At 43.0% G+C, this 26,222-nt stretch overlaps 3 protein-coding genes across 8 annotated transcripts in view; 2 read left to right on the top strand and 1 right to left on the bottom strand.

Moving 5' to 3' along the window:
- The window catches only part of ryr3 (ryanodine receptor 3), an 84,350-nt gene extending 83,090 nt beyond the window's left edge, over nucleotides 1-1,260 (top strand). For all 5 annotated transcript variants that reach the window (XM_040161341.2, XM_040161339.2, XM_040161337.2 and 2 more), the window contains one exon: nucleotides 327-1,260. In XM_040161341.2, coding sequence (XP_040017275.2) covers nucleotides 327-422 — 96 coding nt within the window. In that variant the 3' untranslated portion in view covers nucleotides 423-1,260. The remainder of the gene's footprint in view (nucleotides 1-326) is intronic.
- Nucleotides 1,170-21,901, bottom strand: aven (apoptosis, caspase activation inhibitor). Of its 2 annotated transcripts, XR_013453352.1 has the most exons (8): nucleotides 21,577-21,901; nucleotides 19,048-19,225; nucleotides 6,847-6,957; nucleotides 6,697-6,754; nucleotides 2,748-2,815; nucleotides 2,153-2,248; nucleotides 1,831-2,074; nucleotides 1,170-1,562 (listed from the first exon to the last, which is right to left on the bottom strand). XR_013453352.1 is itself a non-coding variant. In XM_040161343.2 (6 exons), exons 1-6 carry the CDS (start codon nucleotides 21,769-21,771, stop codon nucleotides 1,408-1,410), a joined length of 936 nt encoding a protein of 311 aa, XP_040017277.2. In that variant the 5' UTR covers nucleotides 21,772-21,901; the 3' UTR covers nucleotides 1,170-1,407. The 2 variants fall into 2 exon arrangements, 1 of the variants encoding a protein (XP_040017277.2); XM_040161343.2 differs by lacking the exons at nucleotides 6,697-6,754; nucleotides 6,847-6,957.
- LOC120808426 (muscarinic acetylcholine receptor M5-like) lies at nucleotides 13,411-25,046 on the top strand. The gene is made up of 2 exons (XM_078093065.1): nucleotides 13,411-14,220; nucleotides 21,995-25,046. Exon 2 carries the CDS (start codon nucleotides 22,067-22,069, stop codon nucleotides 23,606-23,608), a length of 1,542 nt encoding a protein of 513 aa, XP_077949191.1. The 5' UTR covers nucleotides 13,411-14,220; nucleotides 21,995-22,066; the 3' UTR covers nucleotides 23,609-25,046.
- Nucleotides 25,047-26,222: the final 1,176 nt, after the last annotated feature.

Here is a 26,222-nt window from a genome sequence, read left to right as displayed (position 1 = left end):
TTTGTTCTTGTAGTGCACCGGAGATCAAAGTTGTTTTTTTGTTGGTGTGCATCCACTTAGAGGAAATACAAGCACAGGTTTACTTTTTTTGCGGAAGATAAACGTCTTCATACATGTGATGCTTAATGATGTATTACGTATATAGCAACAGTAAAGCTTTGGTTATTTGTATGGAAAGTCCTTTTTTCTGATGTACTATATATATATACACACATATACTAATAATAATCCAGGAACTCATTACTTTTTTCATACTAGATTTTATTTGACAGTTCTGGTGCTGTGACTGAGGACAGTAAATGATAATGTTTTTCTTTCCCCTGCAGGAGTCGTACGTGTGGAAGTTGTACCAGGAGAGATGCTGGGACTTCTTCCCCACTGGGGACTGTTTCCGTAAACAATACGAGGACCAGCTGGGTTAGCGAGGGGCATTTTTGTGTTGCCTCTACTTACCTTCTATTTGAAAGGGATAGTGAACTCTACCACTCTCTGGACTTTGTCTGCTTCCATGGTGATACACAAAAAAATGAAAATAATTTTTGGACAATTGACTGATGGACCTTTCAGGTTTGTGCATCAGAGTCCTCTTTGCCAGAAACGCCTGTTATATGCAAAGTCTTCTGTTGATTCACATTGCCTTTTCACTTGCGTAACCCCAGCCGGTGGTACAAAACGTGTGTAGAGATCTGACACAGGAGAAGAGTTACGAGCATGCCAAATGAATGTGTGAGTATGCACAACGTCATGTTTTATCCAACCTACTGACTGGATGTGTGCCGCCAGCATCGATCGAGTACACTTCTCAGATATGAGTGAAACCTAATCTGCCTTTTTAAAATCTGTCAGGAGTCACAGAATACGGTTCTTCCAGGACCAGAGACGACTCGCTTTAGGTGTTATCAAGTGCCTTATGAGAAACTATGCAAAACGTTCATCACTTTTTTCCCTCCCGACACAAGCAGTGCTGTTGCTCCGGATTAGTACTAAGCAGATGTAGCTCAAGATAGTTTTGCAGCTGTTAAATTATATAAGGAGAAGATTTGTATAAAAAAAGATGACACGTGTACATGTAGCTTAGTTTGGTTGTGTAAGCAGTGTCTTGCTCACCCGCACGGACCCTAAATACAAAAAAAAAACAAGTCCTAGTCAAGACAAAATCACTGCTATTGTTTGGCTATTTGTATGTATTAGTAGCTTTGGTAAACTGCAATTATTGATGAAGCGGAATAAAGTGATTGGCGCAATTAAGCAACAGTTCAATATATCTCCATCCTTTTTGCAGCTGATTCCTCAAACTACAACAATCCTGCAGCGTGTAACAAAAAATGAGTCTGACAGTTGAAGTGCAACAACACATTTCTCCTACAGTAGTAGGAGTGACCTGAAGAAGACCAGTTTTCCTGACGGTCAGGAGATCATGCTGTCGAGCCAGTCCTCCAAGTCTTCCTCAGTCATTTCCTGCCTGACCGAAGCAGACTCACGAGGGTTGACATCTTTATTTTTCACCTCATCCGTTTTCTCCTCTGTCAACACAGGGACCTTCTCCTGCACTTGCTCACACGCTGCAGGATAAAAGAATGTTGGAAACAAGTTACTAGTTTTGAACATACTCGAGCACTCTCCAATTATGCAAACAAAGTCCTAGCATTTTATGTCACAGTATATTATTTCATACAAATTAGTTCAGTGTTTATTCAAGCTAACTCAGAAGTTGTTTGCTGTATTTCAGACATACAGCTATGAGTGGTATCATAACCCTCCCCCAGAGAGCAAATAAGCATTTATAAATGTCAAATCGAGATACTGTAGAGCATTAAGTAAAATATTCACCTCTCTTTGGAGCGACGCTGACTGATTGGCCGCCTGAATCATGCCAGACTGGTTTCTGTAAACTGAGCAGCTGGTCCAGCTCCTCATCATCATCCACCGGAGGTTCTGCAGCACTGGAGGACACTGGAGGGTCGGAGCTCGACACTATTTTTAAAGCTGCCGACGGAAGCGTGAACGTGGCTGTTTTGGCCATCGCCTGCTTGACTGGGAGCGTCAGACCGGGCAGCTCTAATGGCGTCGAGATCTGAGACAGGAAAAGCAAAACCGTGTGATTGGTTAGTCTCTTTTTGTCCTCTGGAGGACATTCGAGCAAACGGCCCACCTGAAGCAGCTCGGCCTCCAGGTTGAGTCTCTGGTGGAGAGGCACTTGCTGAAGGATCTCGGCGAGCGCCGGGAGGTCCACGAACACTGCAGACATCTACAGAGGAAACAGGGGGACAAACCGTAAAATCAGCCCCTACATTTAGGCAACGCTGACTGACAATTTTGAATCACGTTGTACTTAGTGTAGATAATTTATGATCACACACAATGGTGGTAGAGTAAGGGGGAATATTGAATTCCAAAGAAGATGAAATAAGCAATAACAGCATATTTGCATGGATCTTTTAAACATTTAGGTCATGGTGGTCAAACGAATGCTACTTTTCTGGTTACAAGACATTTCATTTAAACCCACTGACGTCAATAATAGTGGATCAGGAGGAAAAGCCAGCGGATCACCAAAGCCGCTGCGATTCATCCACTAGGGAACATGACCGCCTGTACAAAATTCGGAGCAAACCCAGCTGGTAGTCGAGATATTTCAGTGTGTACCGGCGGACGCCACAAGGGAGTCCACAATGTTACTACGCTCTTTCTGGGAGGGTCGAATCTATGAAAGACGGTGCTGATGGTCGTGTAGGATATAGATTTACCTGACTGGCTGCAGAGTCCATCTCCCATTCCTTTTCTTCGGAAAACCGGAATTGAGTGAAGCAATCCCCTGGAAAACACACAACTGTTACTACGGCCGTCTACAAAACAACACTATGAAATGCTAAACCAGTGTTTCTCTGAAAGGCCCTTAATAACTTTGTATAAAGGGTTCATCAGTATGAGTGAAAGCAGGCAAGATGTGACGCCGGGGGCTCGCACAACTACAAAAGGCACTGCTATTATTAATAATCACAATACAGTCTCATCGGCGCCGCGGCAGAGAAGTTTTACATCGCAGTTTTTAATCATGACAACAGACACGTACAAACCAAACGGGGGGGAGGGGATGTCCAGATGAAGTGCTCAGTCAGAACACGAGGCACTTCTAAGCACGGACGCACTGTGTCAGATGTGAAGCACCACTAAAAAAGCTCCTGTTATTGTGGATGTCGCTTCCACCGCAACGCGGCCAAAGGCTTGTAATTCTGGGTGGAATAAGACGAAGGAGAGGACGGTCATCTTTGTGCAAACATAGAAGGAAGAAATACTTGAATCCTTGGAAGGGACATCTCTCCGTCCAAGTGGAAGTAGAGAAGAATAACACCTAAACATTAAAACACGATTGAGGGCCACAGAAAAAGTCCGCCCTTGGTTTTTTTCACCAAAGCGGGTTGTTTTTCACGCATTTCTGACCGTGAGAAGGTGCGGCCTTGGTTTGAGGTGTACTGCTCAGGACCAACGGCAGCTAAGGGATGATTGGTACGTTGTTTATATGAAAGAACATAAAGGTCTGAGCTGAAATCAATGGACCGATTTGACAAATAAATTGAATCACGGCAACCCTGCAGTGAAATGAGCTTTTTAATGTTCAGTTGGATTTTAAAATGAGTGCTCAGACAGAAACATGAAACCCAACATGCAAAACTGCCCCAAAAGATTCACTAAATAAATATTTCTAACTTCTTATTTGGCGTACAGGACTGTACTTCAGTCAGGAAACAAACGCCCACGTGCATAAATCATTGTATGGGGGAGGTGGAGCGGCTCCGTCGGAGTCGCGGGCACAGCAGACTCGCCTCAGTCTGCCACACACAGATGGACGGTCAGCGGGAGGCCTGACGGAGGAGCCGCAGTCAGTCGCAGCCTCTCCTTTTCGGTTGTGTGAGAGACGCTCGGCACCATCTGCGGCTGTCCTTGATTGCTTGGCTGCACGGGGAGCGACGGAGGGGGTCAAGCAGAAGAGGCTACGCGTCGGCCGAGCCCCTGCTGTCAAGCGGCTTGAGAAAACACAAGTTATGAATAGAAGCGTTATCGAGGTCACAGTGACTGCGAGACCGGCGGATAACGTCAGCTTTGTGTGATGGCTTCATGTTGGGCCACACGGGGGATCGCCTGACGCTCCCCCGCGAAGAAAGAAAGCTGGGCCCATTTAACGGAAGTCAATAGATGAACTATTGAGGCATTAAATATGTCTTTGTTTGTATACTCTCGTTCAAATACACTACTACCAAGAGCAGATATGTGCTGGAAGTTCCCTTCTCTGATCATCTTATTTGAATCACTCTTACGCCCCCGAAGAGGTGAAACAATTCAATATGAGAAACAGCAATAAGCAATAAACATTTGTAAATCTTTTCCTGATGTTTTTAACCCTGAAGACCCTTTCGACTCAAATCTAAATTATTTACAAAAAATCCTCCTAGAAATGTATCAATTCAAGAACACAAGCTGATCAGCAGGTTAAATAACATCCTCTCCGCACGTTATTTAACCTCAATTCTCAATGATGTTCTTATTTTTCATGATTAGTATTTTTCAGTTTATAGCCAATGACTAGTTCATCGATTCCTCTTATAGTCAAAAATGTGAATTGCCTGGAAAAGAGACTTCTATTTCCTTAAAGGACAACAGAGAATGATTAACTAAAAAGTCCCTTTCTCATCTATGATTCATCCTCAAGAGTCTTTCAAATGTGAATATGTCTCCTCCGCCAACAGCTTTGGATCAGTGAGACTTTTCCGGAGGGGATCCATCAAAACCCAACAGACCTGCATGAAGCAGAAACCCCTTTCAGCAGTGGCCTCTCACTCGCCTTTTTATCAACTTCGGCTCCCCTCTGTTTAATGTATTCGAGGACCCTAATCCTCCTCTTCTGTCTCCTTCAGTCCGTCTCCAACACACAGAACTGGTGAGCTGCTGTCTTCCCGATCTGCGTCCGTGGAAAAACCGTCCCAGGTATTTCACAGCGCCGACACTACCATGGCAACCGCTGCCGGTGAGGATGAGAAAAGCTTCAGTCAAACCTCCAGGAGACAAAAAAGAGAGAGAAGGACGAGGAAGAAGAAGCAGCAGCAAATGAAGAAGAAGAAGAAGAAGCAGCAGCAGCAAATGAAGAAGATGAAGCAGCAAATTAAGAAGAAGAAGAAGAAGATGAAGCAGCAGCAGCAAATGATGAAAAATGAAAGCGAGAACGAAGCAGACACTCAAACCCTGCTCTCCCAAACAGACCTGAGAGCCTTAATCCCTTTCTACTCTCGACCGACACGGTTCTAAGTGCAGAGCTGCACTTGTAGTCTCACATGTGTCACCAAGCTGAGAAAATCAAACTCCACTAAACACGTGCTGGTATCTGGTCTTAGTTCACACAGGAAGCCTCCACATGAAACTTGAAGATCAGAACTAGAATGAGGGGAACAAATACGAGCTGATTAATCAACTGGTTTCAGCTTCTCATACGTGGAGATTGTGGACTTTCCTCAGTTTTTTATTATTGAATGTCTTCACTTCACATCCCCATTTTGGCTTTCAATTGGATTCCTAGAATGGTAGTGACCCAAAACATATCCGACTTAAACTGTTCCAACCAGAGACTGTTGGACGAATGACTTTAATGAACAAAATCATTTCAGCTGCTTCATAGACGGGAGGTCAGAGCCTACAAACCCATAGCGATGCGTTTTCAGTCATATACATTATTCAACCTCACCTGCAAACATTTGAATTCAGAAACTTTTCACATTCTGCATAGCAATTAAATATTAATGTGATAAATAAAAAGTGAAGCCGCCTGGCATCAGACTACGCAACAGATTCAATATCAATTCCTGACTCAAGCGATTGTCTAAGCGCGTTGGCCTCGGTGAGTCATTCCACAGGGAAGGAACACAGCGGTGCTCGTGCTTTGTTCCAAGTGGCCGGCTGGCATTGTGTAACTTCTGCCTGATGTGGGATCCTCTTGACATCTTGCCGGCTCAACCCAACGAATATGGCTTTTTTTTGGGCCTGTGACCCGGTCGGTGCCGAGCTATCTATGGCTCGTACCGCTCTCCTCTTTTATATTTGGGAGGTGTTGTGGCCTCGCCGCCGTTTTCTGTTCCGCTCGGCTCTTTTCCTGCTCCACCCAACTCCACTCTGGTCTGATCCGATCTCACCCGTGCCGATGTTCATTTCCACCCCCCAAACCCTCCCCAACCCACCCGTGTTCTGCTTTGTGAGGCTGTCGAGCGCTAGCGCCGAGTCAGCATCAAGATACGACGAGCTGGACGCGTCTCGCTCTGCTAAGGACCAGCTGATGAGCAGGATGAGTGAGTGAAGATGTTACTACTTCAACAGCAGCGTGCAGCCAACCAGAGGATGCGAGCCGACAACATGAATGCTGAAGTTCTTTTATCCTGTATTAGAGTCTTGTCTTTGAACAATTAACCAATAAGTTGACAGACGGAAAAATCATCATCAGAAATATTGACAATCAATCATTTTGAGTCATTCGCTTCCCTCAAAGTCTCAATTTGCATTATTTGTTTGCTTTCTATTGAATATCTTTAGAGCAGCGGTTAGAGATGAAGGTCTTTAAAACAACTTACATGGCGTACCACTCAACGCCTCATAATGCAGACAGACACACACAACGCACATCCTTGTTGGGCGAGCTGCACCTTTAGTACACACCGCTGCACAGACGAGTCCATTGGCTGCCTGGACGTCTCCTTCCTTCTGGGACCAGTGACTGATTGGACAGAAACAGGAGGACGGCGTGAGGCGCGACAGCACCGCTGCTCAGTCTCCACAGACACGTGCAGTGAGATGTTGACACTTTACCTGCCTGGGAGAGGAATACCCCTCCCCCCCCCTCATCTAGCAGCATTGTAATGGCGTGGGATCGGTGAATGATTGCTTCCCTTTCAAACCGGCTGCCGTGGAAGATCCGCTCTTGATAAGATGAAAAAAAACAAAAAACAACCTGATTGAGTGTTATTACCTCAGCGACAAATCCCGTCTGATGGGGGTTTGCAGGCACTAAGAGGAGGGACAGGATGGAAACTAAAGATAATAGGAAAAGATTGAGGGAAGATGGAAAGAAAGGACTAAGAAAGAAAGATACAGATGTAAGCCAACATGCAGGAAAGCGCTCGGAGGAACTTGTTGCAATCCGAGGAGCCGGTGCTCCACCCGAGAGCCACGGGGCCTCCGGCGTGCTCCCTGTCACGCCGCTTTAACCAAACCAATTAGCCCGGCGCGGCCCCGCGCTGAAACGCACTACGCATCGATAAATCACTGTCTGTGCTAATTGCAATTAAAATCCTGAGCAAACCAGGCGAGACAATGCAGAGGGCCGAAGCTATTTACTCTTAACTTTTAATGGTGATTGCGGGAGGCTGAAAAAGTCAGAAGAGCTCCAATCAACTGGAGGTCCGGTTCTCATTAAACGGGTTGTACGCGGCTGCAGTCGAGAGGCAAGACGCCGGGGTACCGGGGATGGAATCCATCATAAAACAAACAGGTGATAGAGACACCCATTAATTGCGCTGCTGGAAACCATTAGGTCGCATTCTGTGTTGTTTTGGGCCGTTTGTTGATCTGGGGCGTCCGTAACTTAATACCAGAGTCAACGCGCGGTTTGCACAGATCCATGTCAGTGTGGAAGCCACTTACAACAAGAAGAATACTCACAGCAGAGCATTTAAAGAGGAACCCAGAAGCAGTGTAAACCTTTAAATCGGATGGAAATTAAAGCGATATTGACAAAAGTCTAACTAATAAATACTAAAACTGTTACGGACTCGATGTACCTAGAAATCCCCACAAAAATACATTCATGATATCTTGGTTTTTTCCAGCTTTCAGTCACATACTGATCTGCTAAATCCAAACTCCTGCTACCAGAGAGAAGGTGGTGGATACAGTCAAAGGGGGGACGCCAGCTATTTTGTTTCATGGAGATCTGCTTCGCATTTTAGAATAAATTGAATTTTGATAAGAGAAAAAGACCTCAGTGGTGCTTTGAACTAAATCCTAACGTATGTTTGACGTACTAACGCCGTTCAGCAGGATACCGACGGAGAAGGGTCACTTTAAGGGGGGGGCGGTATTGTGGGTTTTTAAGCAACTGACGTGACACACAAATAAAATGACACAAGCCGACTTTGCGTGACGTCATAATAAACAGAACCGGGGGTCCCGACCAAAGACAAGAATCAATCAATACGAAAAACACATTTCTTAGAATAAGCAACTATATATATTCCTAAACTGTTCACTCGATGCTCCCAGACGTCCTCTTGCTCTCGAGACGCTGTGCAGAAGGCAAGGAGCATATGTGTGATTTAGGCCGACATGGCGCCCCCGGCGCCGGCCCCCGTGGCAGAAATAACCACCGGCGAGAGTGCTGGCACATCTGGGTCCCTCATTATGAGGATGCAAGGAGCCTCGGCTATTGGGTTAGCGGAATAGAATAGATGAACACCAAGCCTGAAGTGGATCAATGGCGTGAAGCTGGCAGGCGACACGGGATTGTCTGAACACAAATCCGACAGGAACGTAGAAAACACTTTAGTTATTTTGGCTTATTGTGATTATTCATCTTTCAAAAAGAAATGCTGAGAAAATGCTTCCTGCACACCTGGTGAGTTTTGGTTGTTAAGTTGATTGGAAAATTGTGTTTTTGTTTTACAAAAAGTCAAAAGGCCACAGGGGGACAAGAGCGATGCACACAGCTAAATAAAGACCTGAGGATCGCCTTAAAAAAGCTCCATCTGTCAGAACGCGTGAATGTTTCAATGGATGACATGTGACAGACTTCGCAGGATTAAAGCCCAAACACGACATCCTGAGAAGCCCCCCGGTGTGATATATTCACTCCAGAGTTCCTGCGTTTTTGTAGTAAGTTCATCAGGAGACACTCATAACTGTCTGAGCCTTGAGTCATGATGCTGCAGACTCAAAGACACTAAACACAAGTGTTAAGACACACTTACAAGACACATCTGGGAACATCTGTTGTGCTCGTGGCTACACAGAGACAATGTGATAAGAGTTCCTTTCGCTATATTCTTTGAATATTATAAACTAACCTTTGTGCCTCGTCTTTAAATTACTTAATCGTTCCAACCGTGAATACAAATACATCCAGCTGTTTCAACAATGAAATATTGCCCTTATTTTACCAAACACTTTGAACAAACTGTATATCCTAGTTTATAGTTGCAGCATATCCTACATTTAACATTTATTCAGTTAATTACTTTGCACTTCTGATTTCCTTATTTCAGTACCTTAAGGGAAGGTTGAATAAAGGAAACATTATCATAAATTTCCTGCATTGGACGAGCCAATTTAGTAGAGAAATGACAACGAAGAAATATAAAATATCTTTAGACTTGTAAAAACACAGCCCTTCTGATCCTGCTCCTCCAAGCTGTTGGACTGGAACGCCGCCATACAGAAAATGAGGATGGGTTCAAAATAAAAACCTCTCAAAATACCAGACACATGATCAAGGCCCAGAGACACGTACGAGGAGCATGTATGATATCGACATATCTCGCCCACCGCCAATTAACGAACGTGAGGCTTCAATTGATTATGGTTGATGTGAGAACCGCATTAGTATCCTTCGGGGGAGCATCAGATAGATCAATGGACCACTGACAAGTTCACTGGCAGCCATAGAAGAGTCAAAATACACGTCCATTTGTGTATACGCATCACCTCAAACCGCGTTCCAGCCTTCAAGCCTTTTCAGCGACTAAGGCGATTCGGGCTCCTTTCAGTTTGAGTCGTACGTATCAAATACGCTTCTGACCTTCAAAGAAGCATTTCTGGTAAATACAGTTCATTGGCCGATATTTCGGTCGATAAGTAATAAATCGGGTCGTTAGGAGAGGGAGCGTTTATTTGTATTAAGGGAAGCTTTCCCTGATGAGTGAATGGGTGTCCAAGGAAGAAGGTGAGGGGATTCTTAACCATAAAACGTGTGCATCGGATGCCAAGGATTTATCCGACGCGCTCCTCCAACTGAAGCTCGGAAGCTGCACCAACGTTGGAGACAGTAAGAGTGATCTGCAATTGATGGATATTGAATTTAGGGGTCATCAGGGGTCGTTGACGTGATCTGGCATAAATCTTAAGAGTCCACCTAGATGTTGGTGAGGCACAAATGCCCTGAAGACAGTTTCTTTTCACCGTTTCACCGCTTTAAACGACGGTCGTTCATCTTGGTGCCCGTTCGGCACGTTTACAGAAGCCAACCGTGCAGTTAATCCTCTATTATCGACATTGGAGGAAATATTACTAAAGCAAAGTAAGAAAACTAAAGTGGTCGTAACTCATTTTGAATGTTACTTGAAGCGAGGCTTTAGAGACACGAACGTCTGTTGACAGAATCGGGCGCCCACTGTTTGGTGTTTGTTCGAGTAAAGGCCGTCTGACTGATGACAAATGGTACGTTTGGTTGGTCACAGCTAATGAGCAGCCCGAGGTTGATAATAAACGCAAAAACGCTCCGACACGTCGAGGATGCATCGGCTCGAAAGCTTTATGTGCCATTATCCTCAGCACCTCCATTGTTATTTACCACAAGACAGGCAACACAGTGTGGGAGGTGGGACGCACACCAACCAATTACCTTTGATTGAGGCACAGAAACACACCATTAAATTACTAATTATTTTTTTTGTTGTTTTTTCAAACCTGTCTATTGAAATAATTGGCTCAGCTTTGGGGAATTAATGGTTATTTGACAGTTCTGACACAATCATACATCATCGGTGGTTAAAAAAAGGACAGCATATATCATTATTTTAAGGCTTAACGGCTGTAATCAGTAAGAATAACCTAGAATTCACATATGCATTAGGTTCAACGGAGAGTTTCCCCCATAAACCAGTAACGGTTCCGCTATAAAGGTGGAAGACACATTGATGAATCTGAGGTTCAACAACCGGTCGGAGCCTTCTTTGCAGTTGCACAGCACAAGCTGTCCTTGGGACGCTGGGCAGCATGACAACCACATAACTTCAGCACAGCCGTCAGCACGGTTGAATAAAAGAAAAAGGGAATCACAGCTCTTGGCCGTCGCGAACAGACAAATCTCTTGCTTCTTAGATATCAGAGAGATGTCAACGCGCCTAAAAATATCGAAAACCGTCAAAACAATCCGTGACCAAGTCAAATCTTGACCACCTAGGCCCAGAAACTTCAAAGACAAAAGCCGTGCAGAAAGAAAAGACAAGCTATTTTCTGTCGCCTTAGGCCTTCTCCACTCTTTGAAACAAGCACACTACACTAAAATAACTCATGAACGTAAATGACTAAATAAACCCACAGTACTGAGTATTTGCTTTCCACGATACCTGAATAAACAGCTCAGATTGAAGACTTATGCATTGTTCTCTGACAAATGACGTGAGACGAGCAATCGCCGCCTGTGCGTGTGCGTCATTATGCGAGCGGTCTGCAGGATGCATCACATCGCATTCTCCTGATAGCTCACCATACATGATACATCAACATGAAAGCAAAACAGTTTCAAAGAAATGCACAGCATCCGGTCTCACCGACCTCTTCCGATCCCACATGGAGAGGATGAAGAGCTTTGGTGCTTTCAGGCCACTCCTGAAGCAGCAAAAATAGTGGCTCTTCAGAGCAGAATAGGAGGGCGGGAAGATGCTGAGCAGTGGTCATCAAATGCTCCATCATTATAATTATAATATAATTATAATAATAATAATAATTAGGAGGGACCATTTTTAAAGTCAATGCCTTTGCTGTAGCAAATCCACAGATTTAATGCATGCACGACCTTCCACGTGCAATAATTATATTATATACAGAGTAAAGTAAGCATTTCTAGCACAGCATTTATGGACATAACCAACATGAATATTAGTTCTATAAATTAAAAAAAAATATTGAGACGGGTGTTGATAGAATCCCGGTCTAAATATTACTCTGCGAACAACTTATGGTGAGGTGCATGAATAACTGTCACCCAGTGACATGTTCGTCACCGGTCAGCGCTGGGTGCTGATGGCGTGTTCCACAGCACGTGACGATGGCTTAGTCTCATTACATCAGCAGTCTCAGATATCAACAACTGCTCACCAAGTCAGCAAAAATCTCCAAAAACAGAAGTTAATGATAAATAGATCAATTTGGTATTATTGACCTTTTCTGCTCAGCCTTAATCCATCATATAATGGTACTTCCATCTCAATGCATTTTCCAGTTGGCTCTGGTATTCACATATGGCCGCTTTTGCTCATTAAAAGTCCGTAATAACACTGTATTACACAAGATATCGTTAATTAATCTGGCATACTAGTTTTAGGGGCATTACTCTGTCCTGAGTGGAGACGGAGAGTCTCATTCCAGGTTTCTAAATGTGGTTTCAAAATTGGATAAGACGTAAATCGAATAGCAGTTGGGTCAATAAATTGGCTTGTATTAGCTTATTGTAAATGAACGCAATTATATCCGTCTATATATCTATATATAGATATATAGACTATATATATATCTATATATAGACTATATATAGATATATAGACTATATATATCTATATATAGATATAGACTATATATATCTATACATATATAGATATAGACTATATATATCTATACATATATAGATATATATATATACCATATAGATATATATAGTCTATATATCTATATATAGATATATAGATGAGTGACAACAAATTGCAGTACATCATTTAAAAACAGTGTATCTATTCTATTAAAATGCCCTGCTCAGTATGTATCTCAATAACAAAAACAATCCAGGGGATCCATATCAACATGGTTTGTTTATGTGATTATACTTTACTAGAGCACTATGATCGATATATTCTTAAACAGTTTATTTATCCAACATCAGCATGAGCCCCAGAAAGGCCGCATCTGCTGGGATACACGGAAAACATCTCTTCCTTTCTGCTCTTCATAAATACAGAAAACTTTTCTTACGTTTCTTACTGGCGTTTGAAGAGCAATGCACCCTCTATTCTCCAGCCGTAAGCTTATCTGAACAGTGAAGGTTGTACCACACGGAAAGGAGCACACCTGAGACCAACGGAGATTACCTGGCGAGTCACCAATGGCCTCTTCCAGTCACTTACTCTACTTTTAAAAAGAGTGGATTAACACTTTGGGGATTAACAAAAGTCGCCGTAAAGTGCGACGTAGCCGGCAGTTGTGTGAATTCATTTCCTCTCTGGTGAAGACTGCTTGATAGCAAAAAAGGCACACAAGAGGCCCCCTTCTGAGCCGCTGCCGACACCCACAGAGACTCCTCCTCCGGCTCCTCCTCTCCTCTCCTCTGCCTCATCCTACTTCCCTCCTCCTCACCTCTTCCTTCTCTTACATGTTGCCCAGAGCTCTATACAGCAGGAGGCTTTTGGCCATGTGGGAATTCCTCTCGGTAGTGGCTCACGGTTAAATCTGCATGTCGGAGCAGCGTGCGGCAGCCTTACCAGACGTGGCAAGCAGAAGCCTGGTAGGAGAAGAAGAAGTCCTAGAATCTGTGCAGCCTTGAGGAGCAAGGAAGCTCAACGCGGCTTTCGCTGCCAGGAGAGCCGCTCGAATTTTGGAAGTGAGAAACTGACGACTTTTTGCCGCTTTCGTCCGGTTTCCCAGAAGATGACGAGGTTTACCTTCGGTGAAAGAGAAGGATCGACGATGACATCTTCACCTGGTCACTGCTGAGGACCAGGAGTTCTGTGGAAAAAGGTCTGTACAGCACCGGCGAGGCACCTAAGCTCTGTCACATGGACATGGACACTGAACAGCTGTTGCATTTACCATCTCGTCTCAGAGAGAAACCAGACCGTTCGGGAGCGACGCGGCGATGCCGGAAAAACGTGTTTGCATCAAAGCGCCTCGTACTTAGCAACTGATGAGGAGGAGAGGCCGTGTGATGACCTACCTGTATTTGACAAGAGTGCTTTTCACCTCGTTGGAGAAAGGAGGACAGGAGGGGAAAAGTCAGCGAGGGGGAAGAGGGGAGGGGAAGAGCGAGCCAGCGAGGGAAGGTGTGAAGCCAACGCTGTAAAAGAGAACTGCAGAAGCTGGGAGACAGACAGAGAGAAAGAAATCTTTTTTTTATTTTTTTTAAAGACTGCCAGACTGAGGGAGAAACGGCCGTACACCCATTTAACGCAGCGGGATTGTGTTTTTTCAGGGCCATACGGGGTGAGTATAATTCCGTTTGATGTGGCTATTATGACAGGAAATTAAACAGCACAAGAGCAGATGTCAACTTACTGTTGAGTAGCATTCCAGGATGAATTCTAGCGTTGTACATTTTCGATTACTGAATAGTAAATAAAACCCTGAGTTACTGTATTAATGAATCACGGACCAAGTGCTGGTGTTCATCAGTTGTCACCGGTGCTTTTATAGTTCGTAGCTCCACGGTACATTTTGTTCAATGTGGAATCAAAACAGTCACTTTTGACGGATCCATAAAAGGTTATTATATTGATGCACATTTTACAAATACTAGTCTGGGTATGGCCATGTAGAGGTGCGCTTTGTTGTTTTTTTGCTCAGGAGAAAGTTGGATGTGCTGGAAGTAAGCGGACCTGATTTAAGTCATCATTAAAAACCCTGTGAATGAAAAGTCACATGACTTGCATCGAATCTCTCACATCACTGCAATCTTGGTGATAGAAAAGAAAAGAAAGAAAAGTTTTAAAACTGAACTAAAACAACACGAGATAATTTGGAAATGTACAAGCAGTTATTTATGTCATTTATTTGAGTATTTCAGCCATTTTTCAAGAAAGAAATGCCCAAATGCACCCGACAATTGCTTTTTTATTATTGATTAATTTGGGAATAATAATTGACTGCTCAATCAAACAAAAAAGCATGTCCGTGACTATCCATCGTTAAATATCCTTCAACAACCGTCAAAAAACCCTAAAACATATACAGATAAATATTTTATAAAATACTTGCAGCACTCCTTTTATTTCATCTGTAAATTAAATATCTTAAGACGATGGAAAATTCTAATGGCATTTTTTTTTCATCTCCTTTTAATCCTCAACATTGAGACAATTTATTTTAATAGGGAATAGTTTATCTGCAGTTCATCACGAAAGAGGGAAATAATTGCGGACCCTCCCGCTGCTTTACTCGACCTCCCGCCGTCCTCCGCCGGCCTCATGGCGATCAACGATCGCAGGCAAACAAACCGCCGGTAACACTTTGTTTCCTGTTTTAGACGAGCCGACGGTACACGAACAGCCTCATTCCTCTGCTTTGACGCCATCCTCCTCCGGTCTGTATGGATAATCAAGTATCCATAACGACACCGGAACATATAAATGAATGGCATGATTGGGACTACTCATCTTGGTTAGGAAAACGTCCTTGTGTTTGTCAATCTAGTTAGCTGAACCACTGAAGCTCTAATGCGATTTCCTTTTGTCTCATCATGATTGAGCCTTGATAGGTGGCCATTAGCAGCCTCGGTAAACTACGGCTGCGGGGGAGGTGGATTGATCCCTTCATTAATGTGTACAGATAGACGGCCGTGTTAGGATGTAAATAATGCCCAACAATTCCCCCAAGTCACACAGGCACATGGACACACGGAGAGACGCACGCACGCAGAAGCAGAAAATTGCCCCATCTGCGATCATTACCCCTGGCAACCGCGCAATCAACCGCCAACAATGCGATGCCCGAGACGAGACCAAATAAGCATCGCCGTGGGGTAAAAACAAACGTTGACAGCGACTCATTCCTTAAGGCTTGATGGCGGCTCGATGTTTTTCGATTCATTTCAATACAAAGATTCACCTTTCGCCAAAAATTCCTATCAGATGAAAAGCGTTCTGTACAAAAGCAGCTTCTGGGAAAAAAATCAAAAAATCAAATCAATCAAAAGCACCACGGTCTCATCCTTGAAAACCAATCATCGCCTTCAATCAGAACACACGGACGCTAAAAGCACTTGGGATGTTTGTACAAGCAGTGGGGGCCACACAATCGCCATCTATGGGGCCGCAGGACGACGGAAATCAACATGACCTTCAATTCAATTCAAACACTGTTTGCATTCATTCCCTGTAAGGCTCCATTTTTCCTAATCATGGCGAGTACAGTAGAGAATTTCAATAAAGCCTTCGCAAACAGAAAGTCAGCCACCAACTGGTCTGATGACTTAATTATACATTTGAAAATAGAGGTTCAATGAAAAGGTAGACGCCTTTATGGACCTTTCAGCTTGGGTTTTCGGTTTTTGAGCTTCCATTTGTATTGTATAAAATAATACATCAATACACAAAGAGATAAGGTCGCCAATGCTCTTAGAGGGATTCACTGCTGCCGCAAATGCACTTGGACACGAGTGAAATTTAAATTTAAATATAAACCGACCGAGGTTATATAAATGGAGATTATATAAACAGCAATGACAGAATCTGCACTAGAGCATCTTAGGTAGAGTGTAAGAATGAAAGGAGTGGGATGCATGGACTGCAATAGTATTATAGTGATGGAAAATTTACTCTAATGTTTTGCCGAAATAAAACTAGAAAAGCTACAGTGTGGAAATGCTTTGTCCAACATCTGTATTCAAAGTCTTACCATCAAAATATACTTTCAGTACCAAAAGTATAAATACTTATTATGTTCAATGTTTCATTCACAGCCATATTTACATTCTGGAAGTATATATGCTCATGGAATTGGTATGTAAAGCCTCAGCAGGCTTTTCTTCCAGACATCCCTCTCCATCTGTTCAGGCTGGCAGTGGAGTCGTGAAGCAACAGCAGCTCTTTCCAGTCAAAAAGTAACTAAGCATTTCTCTCTAATCGGACGGGCGTTGAAGGGTAGATTTCTCTCCGTGCGCAGGAAAAGGGGCTGATGGCAGTAATTAGTTTAATGAGCTATTCAGCCTCACCTACACTCAGCCAGAAACTTTGTAACTTTTGGTAAACAGCCGCCACAACATAAGAGTTGGAGTCAATACACCGACTGTAATGTCGAGTACATCAAATTGAGGAAAGGTGTGTTGTTTTTCTTAATATAACTGAATTTGAGACATGGGATGTCATTTTTCTATGGTTGAAACTACCGCTTCAAAATATACATTCAGTATTAAAAGAATAATACAATAATCTGAATTGTTTCAGATTCATCTTCTGTTTGTTAATCCATCAACTGATTGTTTCAGCTTTGAACATGAAAAGTTGGACGGTCTCACTTTGACCAACCTTCAATTCCATCTGCCCTTTATCGTCAGGTAGAACAAAACAATCCCACCCACACGGATTTATATTTATAGGGCTTTGTTTTAGGTTGTTCGTATGTGCTCGGCTCTCACAACATTATCAGATAAAAAGTGTATTTTTAGGCAGCAATCCTTATGACAAACTGCTTTGTGCAAAAAGTGAATCTACATTTGATTACGATCTTGTAAAAATCATCCCATAATAAATAAATAAATATATATATATATATAAACTAGCTCTGCTCTGAGATGCAGACTCCTGTAAGAACTTACATCACAAGAATGTTCAAAAGCACTGCTCTAAATCATTTCCATCCTAAATTACACCACATCTGCACATACCACTGACCTGTGCATCCTGCGCTGTGTTGCCACCACAACAACCCAAATACTTTGATACCTTGGATACAAAAGGACAGCAAAATAAACGCCCCAATGAGAAGTTTTTTACGATAACTTAAGCCAAGAGGAAAAGGGAGGTTTCTGTGGCAGATTCCTGATTCAACAGCAACCTTAATTGGCCAGGAAAACGGCTCTTGAAAGCATTGCCTCCCACGTACAATTAAGTATCCTCTAGAGAGCGCCAGCCTCTTGCTGTACGGCATGACTAATCTGACAATGTGGGCAAAACACAGAGACAAGAGATACGAGTTAAACAACTCACTGGAGAACCTTTGGCATCCGAGCTACCACAGAAGTGGGGAGAGACGCGGCGCTGCAATGCTCTCCAACGCGCTAATAGCGTGAGAGAAATAAAATCACATCGAGCTGCCGAAGCACTCAGCCAGAGTTAAAAATGGCATTGTAACTTTATGCAAAAAACACAAGCACGGCCGCCGAAAAGTGTCGGGTTCAACTCCTGGATGTTGGGAAAAACAACAGCGTCAATGGAAGCTAATCAGACAGCCAGATCAGACGGGTGCTGCATCATGTACAGTACTTGGTCAGCGAGTATTGGCTGCATGTTAAATTCAACAAAATAGGGCTTTGGTTCAAACATTCAACCTTTCGCATCCATCAGCAAAGTTAACTGGTCTTTAACAACACTGAGCCGTGAGATTGAACAACAAACGCAAAACAAAAGGGAAACTGCCAATTACTTCTGTGTTTGACATTATGAGCCACTGCTATCAAATCACAGTCATTTGAAGCTTTGTATATGTTTGAATTTTGGATTGGACAACTTTATAACATTATGAATAAAACTTTAAAAATACTTTAAAGTCAACCGGCGAAGCAATTTCCGCAAATGTGACTCGAACTGTCCAAAATATGGAGTAAGACCACATTGGGCTTTGTACTTCGGGTAAAGGAAATATCAACAAGTACAGAGATGAGAGACTGCTGCGAGCCAAGGTGCTGAGAGAACGAGCACGGAGGCTGAAATTAGCAAACTAAGTCAAACCAGGATGTATGCAGACGTTTGACAGCACGGACTGTTCATTTGAACTAATTACGATACATGGACAACTAAAGAAAAACAACAGTAAATCATACACATTGTTATTACAGAGACTAATACTCAAAGTTCCTTTAAACCAATTCATCATTATTGATCGGAGGAATTGAGTCTACATGCATTTGTTCAAACTACAACAAAATGGTGCAGCACCAAATGCAGATATGTAATGGAATTTGTTGTGATGCGTACACATCCAAGCCCCAAACACAGAGGAATATTAATAAGTTTGTTTCATACGTCTGACTTGTCCCCCGGTCAAAAGCCGACTGAACCGGTGTTCTACAGGTGTCTTTTTGGGTTAGTGTCTTACCTGCGGACTCCAGCAGGACGTGGTAGTCTGTTCCTCTCTGAGTGGGCGTGTCTTCATCAGGCTCCTCCCTCTCTGATGCCTCATAACGGTCCCAGTTTGACGCCAGTTTCCTCCTGGAGAAAACCTCCTTCCTGTCACCTTCCTCCTGAAAGTTGTCTCCTTCATCTTCTCCTTTGTCCTGAAAGAAGAGGATGCACCGTCAGGAATGTGGGATTTAGGCTACAAATGGGAATACCGGTGCAGCCCATCCAACAGTCCGACCTAAAAACACTGGGTAATAAAAGCAAATACTTCAAAACAATAACAAACCGTTTTAAAAACGGCTTACACCATGATTCAATCATTTCTCATATAAAAAGGTGTAGAGATTGAACCGAAAATTCAAACTACCTTGGCCCTGAATCAAATTCAGAGATGACAAAGTACATTTAATTGATTAATCGACGGAAACTTGATTGGTGTTTTACAGATCAATTAATGCCTCAAATTACCTTGTTCCAACTCCTTAATATGGAGAAGAAAAAAAAGCCTTGAGGTAATTATTTTCTACAGAAAAAACAAATAAACTACAAAATATTCTGCAGATGAATCAATAACAAATACAATTGTTATTTTCAAGTGAAGGGTTAAAATGATCATAAAAAAAAACCCACCCAATTGTTATTTAATTGAGCATTAATGCGACAAAGAGTAATGGGACCTCAGTGCTGAAGAGTCAATGTGTTGGCCTTTTTACACATTTCTCCCCATCCGAATTGTTGGTTAGGAAATGTACAGTTTGTGCACCTACCGGCATGAAACCTCAAAAAGACACCATCTTACCTTAGACAAAAGGAACTGTATATTGATAACGTCCAGACATCATTCAGTTGGAGTTGATTATACAGAACCTACAGACGTGGAAGATTGTTGAAGGTTTTTAAAAGCAAAAAAAGCGGGTCAAGGTAAACGGCTCGTCCCATCGTGTGACAAAGAACAGCTGTCATACATTTCTTGCTGCTCACATGGCTGCAAACCTTTACCACGGTTGTCATGGAAATGTCCAAGGCGAACAAAGCATGCTCAGTTTTTCTAGTGTCCTGTCAAAAGGCAAAAACACACAAAACATTTTTTTTTAACAATATCATCAAAGACCCCATGGTCGTGATGGATCCATTAATGGGAATTTTTCATGATTGCAATCAGGGAGCCTCGGGTTCAAAGGAGATTCATATGATTGCAATCAAAGAGCCCCTATTGTTTTCCTTCTAGTTATGTAGCTTAGTTGCCATGGCAGGAGCATCAAATGATAGAGCATCCCAGTCAGGGCTGTAGTGGAGGGAAAACACGGTTTGCAAACCTCTGGAATTTTGGAAAATAGCGTTCACTCATCTCTAAATAGCGTTTACGCACCTAGAAAATATAAAAGCGTCTGCTGAATGACCTGTAATGTAATGTAGAAGTTCCCAGCGACTTGTACTCTGCTGTTGGAATAATCCAAAAAAAATTTGGTGTCATGGAGTTCATGGGTGCTATGGACTGTGCTTGCGTTGCTGCCTTTGCACCAAGCAGAACTTCTTAAAAGAAACACAATAGCGGGAGTAAAAATGGTAAATGGCTTGTACTTGTACAGCGCTTTTCTAGTCTTCTGACCACTCAAAGCGCTTTAACACTACATGACATCATTCACCCATTCACACCCATTCATACACTGATGACAGGAGAACCATACACAGTGACACCTGCCATCAGTAACTACCATTCACACACTGTAGTCGCAGCTACAGGAGCAATGTTGGGTTAAGTGTCTTGCCCAAGGACACAACGACATGCAAGTTAGCCGGGCCTGGGATCGAACCCATAACCCTCTGATTGGAGGACGACCGTGCTCCCCACTCACCCACAGTCGCCTCCAGAAGTCTCCTCCACAACCAAGTGTTGATGATGAAGACTTTGAAGGGTGACGGAAACCTCAAAGTATCTCAACATGCGTCCTGTGAGTGGGGAGCCAAGCTGTTGCTTCACTGAAGAGGCCTATGTGCCTAGATGCTTAATCAATACATTATTTGAAATAATGGAAGGTGTAGAGTAATCGGTAAGTGAAATACACCGAAAACAGGTCAGTTCTTAATGGGTGCTGAGTGTGTTTAATTGCAACATAGTTTCTTTTCATATTATAGTTTTCAGCTGGAACACCATGGGCAAGTTTCCAGAGGCCCCTTGATTGGAAATTAAGCTGAACTATCTGGCGTAATATCCAGATATATATAAGACCTATATAGATAGACCTATAAGATATAAGACGAAAACGCATGTGCATTGCGCATGCGCAGTAGAGGAGTGAGCCGTAGCCATGTCGACGCAGACCCACTTCTGTACCGTGAATGCACAGTAATCAAAAATAAATGTTTATATCATGTGAATCACAGCTCGACAACTGCTGCGGAGACACTTGGCTGTGAATGTGAGGGGGGGGATTTAACATTTGCAAACGTTCGGTAGTGAGACATGTCGGGGGAAGCCCGATACGTAACTTCTGCGCTCTCTCACCCGGTGTTGGAAGTCCGCCGAGGGGCCGCTCCCGCCGCGTCCACGACCGCGGTAGTGGTCTCTTTTACCCCGGCCGCGGTGGTGGCCTCCTCTCCCTCTGCCCCGCTGCTCACCACCGACACTTTCGCTGTTGCTTCCGCCTCTGCCGCCCCTTCTCCAACTGCCTCCTCTGACTGCGCTCGGTCTGGTGTCCATTGCTGTTAATTGCGGCCGGACAGTTTAGCGCGTGACACCTTCAACGTGAAGGAAATGAGTGTTACGTTGAATGGTGTCCCACGACAAAAATGACGTTTGATCGTTCCGAGTCAATTAAAAAATTACACATTTCAGAATTGAATGACAATATAGAAACATATTTAGAGAGCGAGAGTTTATACATTTTATAAAATCATTCAAGTTTTTTTTCTTTTCATTTCAGGAAAACTCTTAATGGAGCCACAAGCTGGTACCCTTCTCTGACCTGTCAACAATAACAAGGAGGGATAACAGCATGGAAGTGGACCCTTCAAACAGCACTCTTGCCAACACATCACATGTCCAGGTGGCTTCTCACAATGTTTGGGAAGTTATTACCATCGCTACAGTATCAGCAATCGTCAGCTTGATAACTGTTGTGGGTAACGTGCTGGTTTTGCTCTCCTTCAAAGTCAACAGCCAGCTGAAGACCGTTAACAACTACTACCTACTCAGTCTGGCTTTCGCCGACCTCATCATTGGAGTGTTGTCAATGAACTTATACACCACATATATCCTTATGGGTTACTGGTCCTTGGGAAACATTGCATGTGATCTCTGGCTAGCAGTGGATTATGTTGCCAGCAACGCTTCAGTTATGAACTTACTTGTCATCAGCTTTGACAGGTACTTCTCCATCACAAGGCCGTTAACTTACAGGGCTAAAAGGACTCCAAAGAGAGCTGCCATCATGATTGGCCTTGCGTGGCTGGTGTCTTTTGTCCTTTGGGCGCCACCCATTCTGTGCTGGCAATACATTGTAGGTGAGAGAAGGGTGCTTCCTAACCAGTGCCATATCCAGTTTTTAACACAGCCTGTGATCACATTTGGTACAGCGATTGCCGCTTTCTATATCCCTGTCTCTGTTATGACCATCCTCTACTGTAGGATCTACAAGGAAACGCAGAGACGCACCAAAGATTTGGCTGAGCTACGAGGCCTGGCTACTGAAAATGTTCTAGAAGGGACTAAACCACAGAAAACTGCCATTCATTCTTGCTTTCATTTTACCAGAGAGAGAAGAGACCTCAGTCAGGCCTCCTGGTCCTCGTCTAACCAAAGCAACGCTACTAAAATGACAACCAGATCAGATGAGGCATGGGAGAAAGCAGATCAAATCACTTCCTTCAACAGCTACTCTACATCTGAGGAGGACGAGCAGCATGTGTCAATAGAAACCCCACAGAGGTCTTTCAAAGAGCAAGGTAGTGGGCAAAGTAATACGAATGGACAAGTGACTGAGTATACAGAGGATCTATACTTTTCCACTCCTCAAAAGAAGAGTAGTAAAAAACACATCTCTTATAAATTCAAACCTGGCTCCAGCTCAAAGGGCAAAAACGGCAAACCAATGACTCCCGCGCCGTGCCTGGCCAAAGCAAATGAGCCCACCCAAACTGCCTCGCCTTCCCCCTCCACCACCTCCAAACCCATTGACCCCGTCCTGAAGAACCAGATCACCAAGAGGAAGAGGATGGTGCTTGTGAAGGAGAAGAAGGCGGCCCAGACTCTCAGTGCCATTCTGCTGGCTTTCATCCTCACATGGACGCCGTACAACATCATGGTGCTCATTTCCACTTTCTGCGCCGAGTGCATCCCCCAGTCCCTGTGGCACCTGGGCTACTGGCTGTGCTACGTCAACAGCACCATCAACCCCATGTGCTACGCGCTGTGCAACAAGACCTTTCAGAAGACCTTCCGCATGCTTCTGCTCTGCCAGTGGAGCAGGAGGAGGAGAGGCAACGACAAGCTCTACTGGGGCGGACAAAATCGAAACGTCAACAATAAAATGACTTGATGCGGCAAAACGTTGTTATAGAACAGATGCATTGCTTTTGTCCCCATGTGATGATTTTCTCGATGTGAACTTTAGTCAGTGGTCATCTTCAGCATGAAGTGCTGCATGTGATTTTTGTGTTAAAAAATAGATGTTGGTGAACAATTATCTGAGCCAAATGAAGCACTTAAACTGCTGTTCCTGATTATTATAGAAAGGAAACCTCAAAAAGGTGGTGACATGTTCTTACAATGTTTAAAGTGTTACGTTGCTCCCGAGGGAGCTGCACAAAGGCTGATGAACTCTCCTCAAATAATGTCACTCAGATTTTCTAAAGACTATGAGTTTGGAACTGAAGGCTACTTGGAGTTAGAAAGTAGTGGGTTTGTCAGACCTGATCTCAGCTGCAGGCTACATTAGCTGCTACCGGCATAACGCACCCGTAACTGTCTCTGGTTCTGCTGCCTCCGTTTGGAAATTGTCGTCCATGAGTCCAATGATGTCATAGCAGTGCTATGTGCTAAGTGGGTGGAGGACTCCCTTAATACTCACGTGCCAATGTGTTTGTGAAAGAATTATTGGTAGCTGTCCTCATGCTGCCCTCCTCGCCGTAGTGGCAAAAAGGTATTCTCCTCAAACTCTATCATGACAAATGTAGAAAATATTCGCATGTCCATCGATTCTGTCTTTTTTTTCTTTAGGGACAAGAAAATGTCAACTTTTTTTGTGTAAAAATCTTAACTGAAACAAACTGACACATGAGCTTTTTTTGTGTGAGCATGTGGATAAAACACTGAACGACTCCTTTAAACCTCATACAGTGTAATCCTCCTTTATTCCATTGCTGACTTGCACTGTATGTAAAGGACATATTGTAGGCATACACATTTCAAAGTAATCTATAGTATAACAAATATCTTTTACTGATTCTGTTGGATTTTACACCTCCCAAATGATAAATGTAAAATGACTTTGTGTATATCGGTGTTTAGGGAATGTTTTACTTTTGTAACTTGGCTCTTGTAATTGATATTTGATATTGTATTCAAGGGCTAATCTGTACATCTCAGTCCATTGGAAGTTGCATTAGTTTCACGTTGGTAACATGACAAATTAGATTGTTTACGAATCACACCTTTATTCCTGTCAACGTTCATATTACTGCAACAACAACAAAAACAAATTTGGCAAACATGGTCTTTAAACATAATGACTGCCAACTGGCCTTTCGAATAGATGAGTGATGCTGTTGAGTGTGATTGCACTTCTTTGTCTTTTAACAATGCAATGTCAGTTGTTATCTGAACGTATCTCCCTAAACTCTCTGCCTTTTGTTCTGCTCAGAGGCAAAAGAGCTTTGTGAATGCATCTCTGCTCATTGTTCATCCGTGCAGTTATGTGTAAGTGAGTCTGCGTAATGATGTGAATGGTGAAATACAAACTCAAAAGTGGAATTATACTTTTGTCAGCATGAACTTTTTCAACAGGACATGTTTTTATTTATGAATTATATATATATATTTCCAATAATGCCAATCGTTACCCACTCAAAACAGTGGGGTAAAGAAACTAACATGCCATGGGTGACAAATGAGACTGTTGCTGAGTGCAAACCGAGCTCAGACCTCCTGGAGGTCATCAGAGGACTTCAGCACTCCAGTATGATGAAAGGAAAAGTCCGTAAAGATTTAAAAATTGACGCAATTCTCATAATTCTAGCTCCAACCACAACCACAATGGGCTTTTAAATAAAACAAGATGTGCTTTGAGTGGAGATTCTCAACTTCAATTGGAGGGTATTTTCATCCAAAGTAGGTAGGGAGACTGCATTGTCGACAAAGACTGTGAAAAGACAAAAAGCTACATCCAATCAATCCCCAAAATAAGCCGCGTAGATGCACCTCAACAAATTCTCCCCCGACATCGACAACATTAGATATATTGTAACCAGCATTGTTCAAACCGTCTTGAATAAATTCTTGAATGAACCCCACAGGACAACTGGCTGACTTGTTCCTTCATTCCAATGAACGTGGGGACAACAGCTTGTTTTGACTCAATGCACCGTCCCGCTGCAGTGAACTTCAACTAATGAAAATAATCTTCAATAAATAAACTACTTCCTCATATTTTGGTGTGCTCAGAAAATAGAAGTTCACAGAGGTCTAAATAATAATTATGCTTGAAAGAAATAGTGAATACACACTGCCTATTTTTTTAAGATCTATATCTCCAGGTATCCAGTAGGCTGAGAAATTTAACAGAAATTTTGTATATTGTCTTATTATGGCATTTGTTGACAAAATGAACTGTAATCGCCAGAATCATTGCTTAAAGCAGTGGTTCCAAACTTTTAGGATTTGGACCCCAAAAATGGACAGTACGTAGCATTTAGCAGGATCGATTTGTGTAGATTACATGCAACACATGTGTCTTAAGTAACATTGTAATAAAGAATTGTTTTTATGATCTTAGAATGAGCGCTAAATACTAAATCTAATCAGCTTTTATTACAGTGTGTAAATATTTTGTTCAGCTTCTGCCTGATTTGTGTTTGTTGAAGCAGCACCGTTCGTTTTTGGGATGTGAATGCCGTAAACTGCTTGTTTTAGTGAAGACAGCAGTTTGGTTTCCA

The sequence above is a fragment of the Gasterosteus aculeatus genome, chromosome 18 (assembly GCF_964276395.1).
Source record: "Gasterosteus aculeatus chromosome 18, fGasAcu3.hap1.1, whole genome shotgun sequence".
NCBI classification, from domain to species: Eukaryota; Metazoa; Chordata; class Actinopteri; order Perciformes; family Gasterosteidae; genus Gasterosteus; species Gasterosteus aculeatus.
The sequence above is the reverse complement of the archived record's forward strand: the minus strand, read 5'-3'. Positions and strand labels throughout refer to the sequence as shown.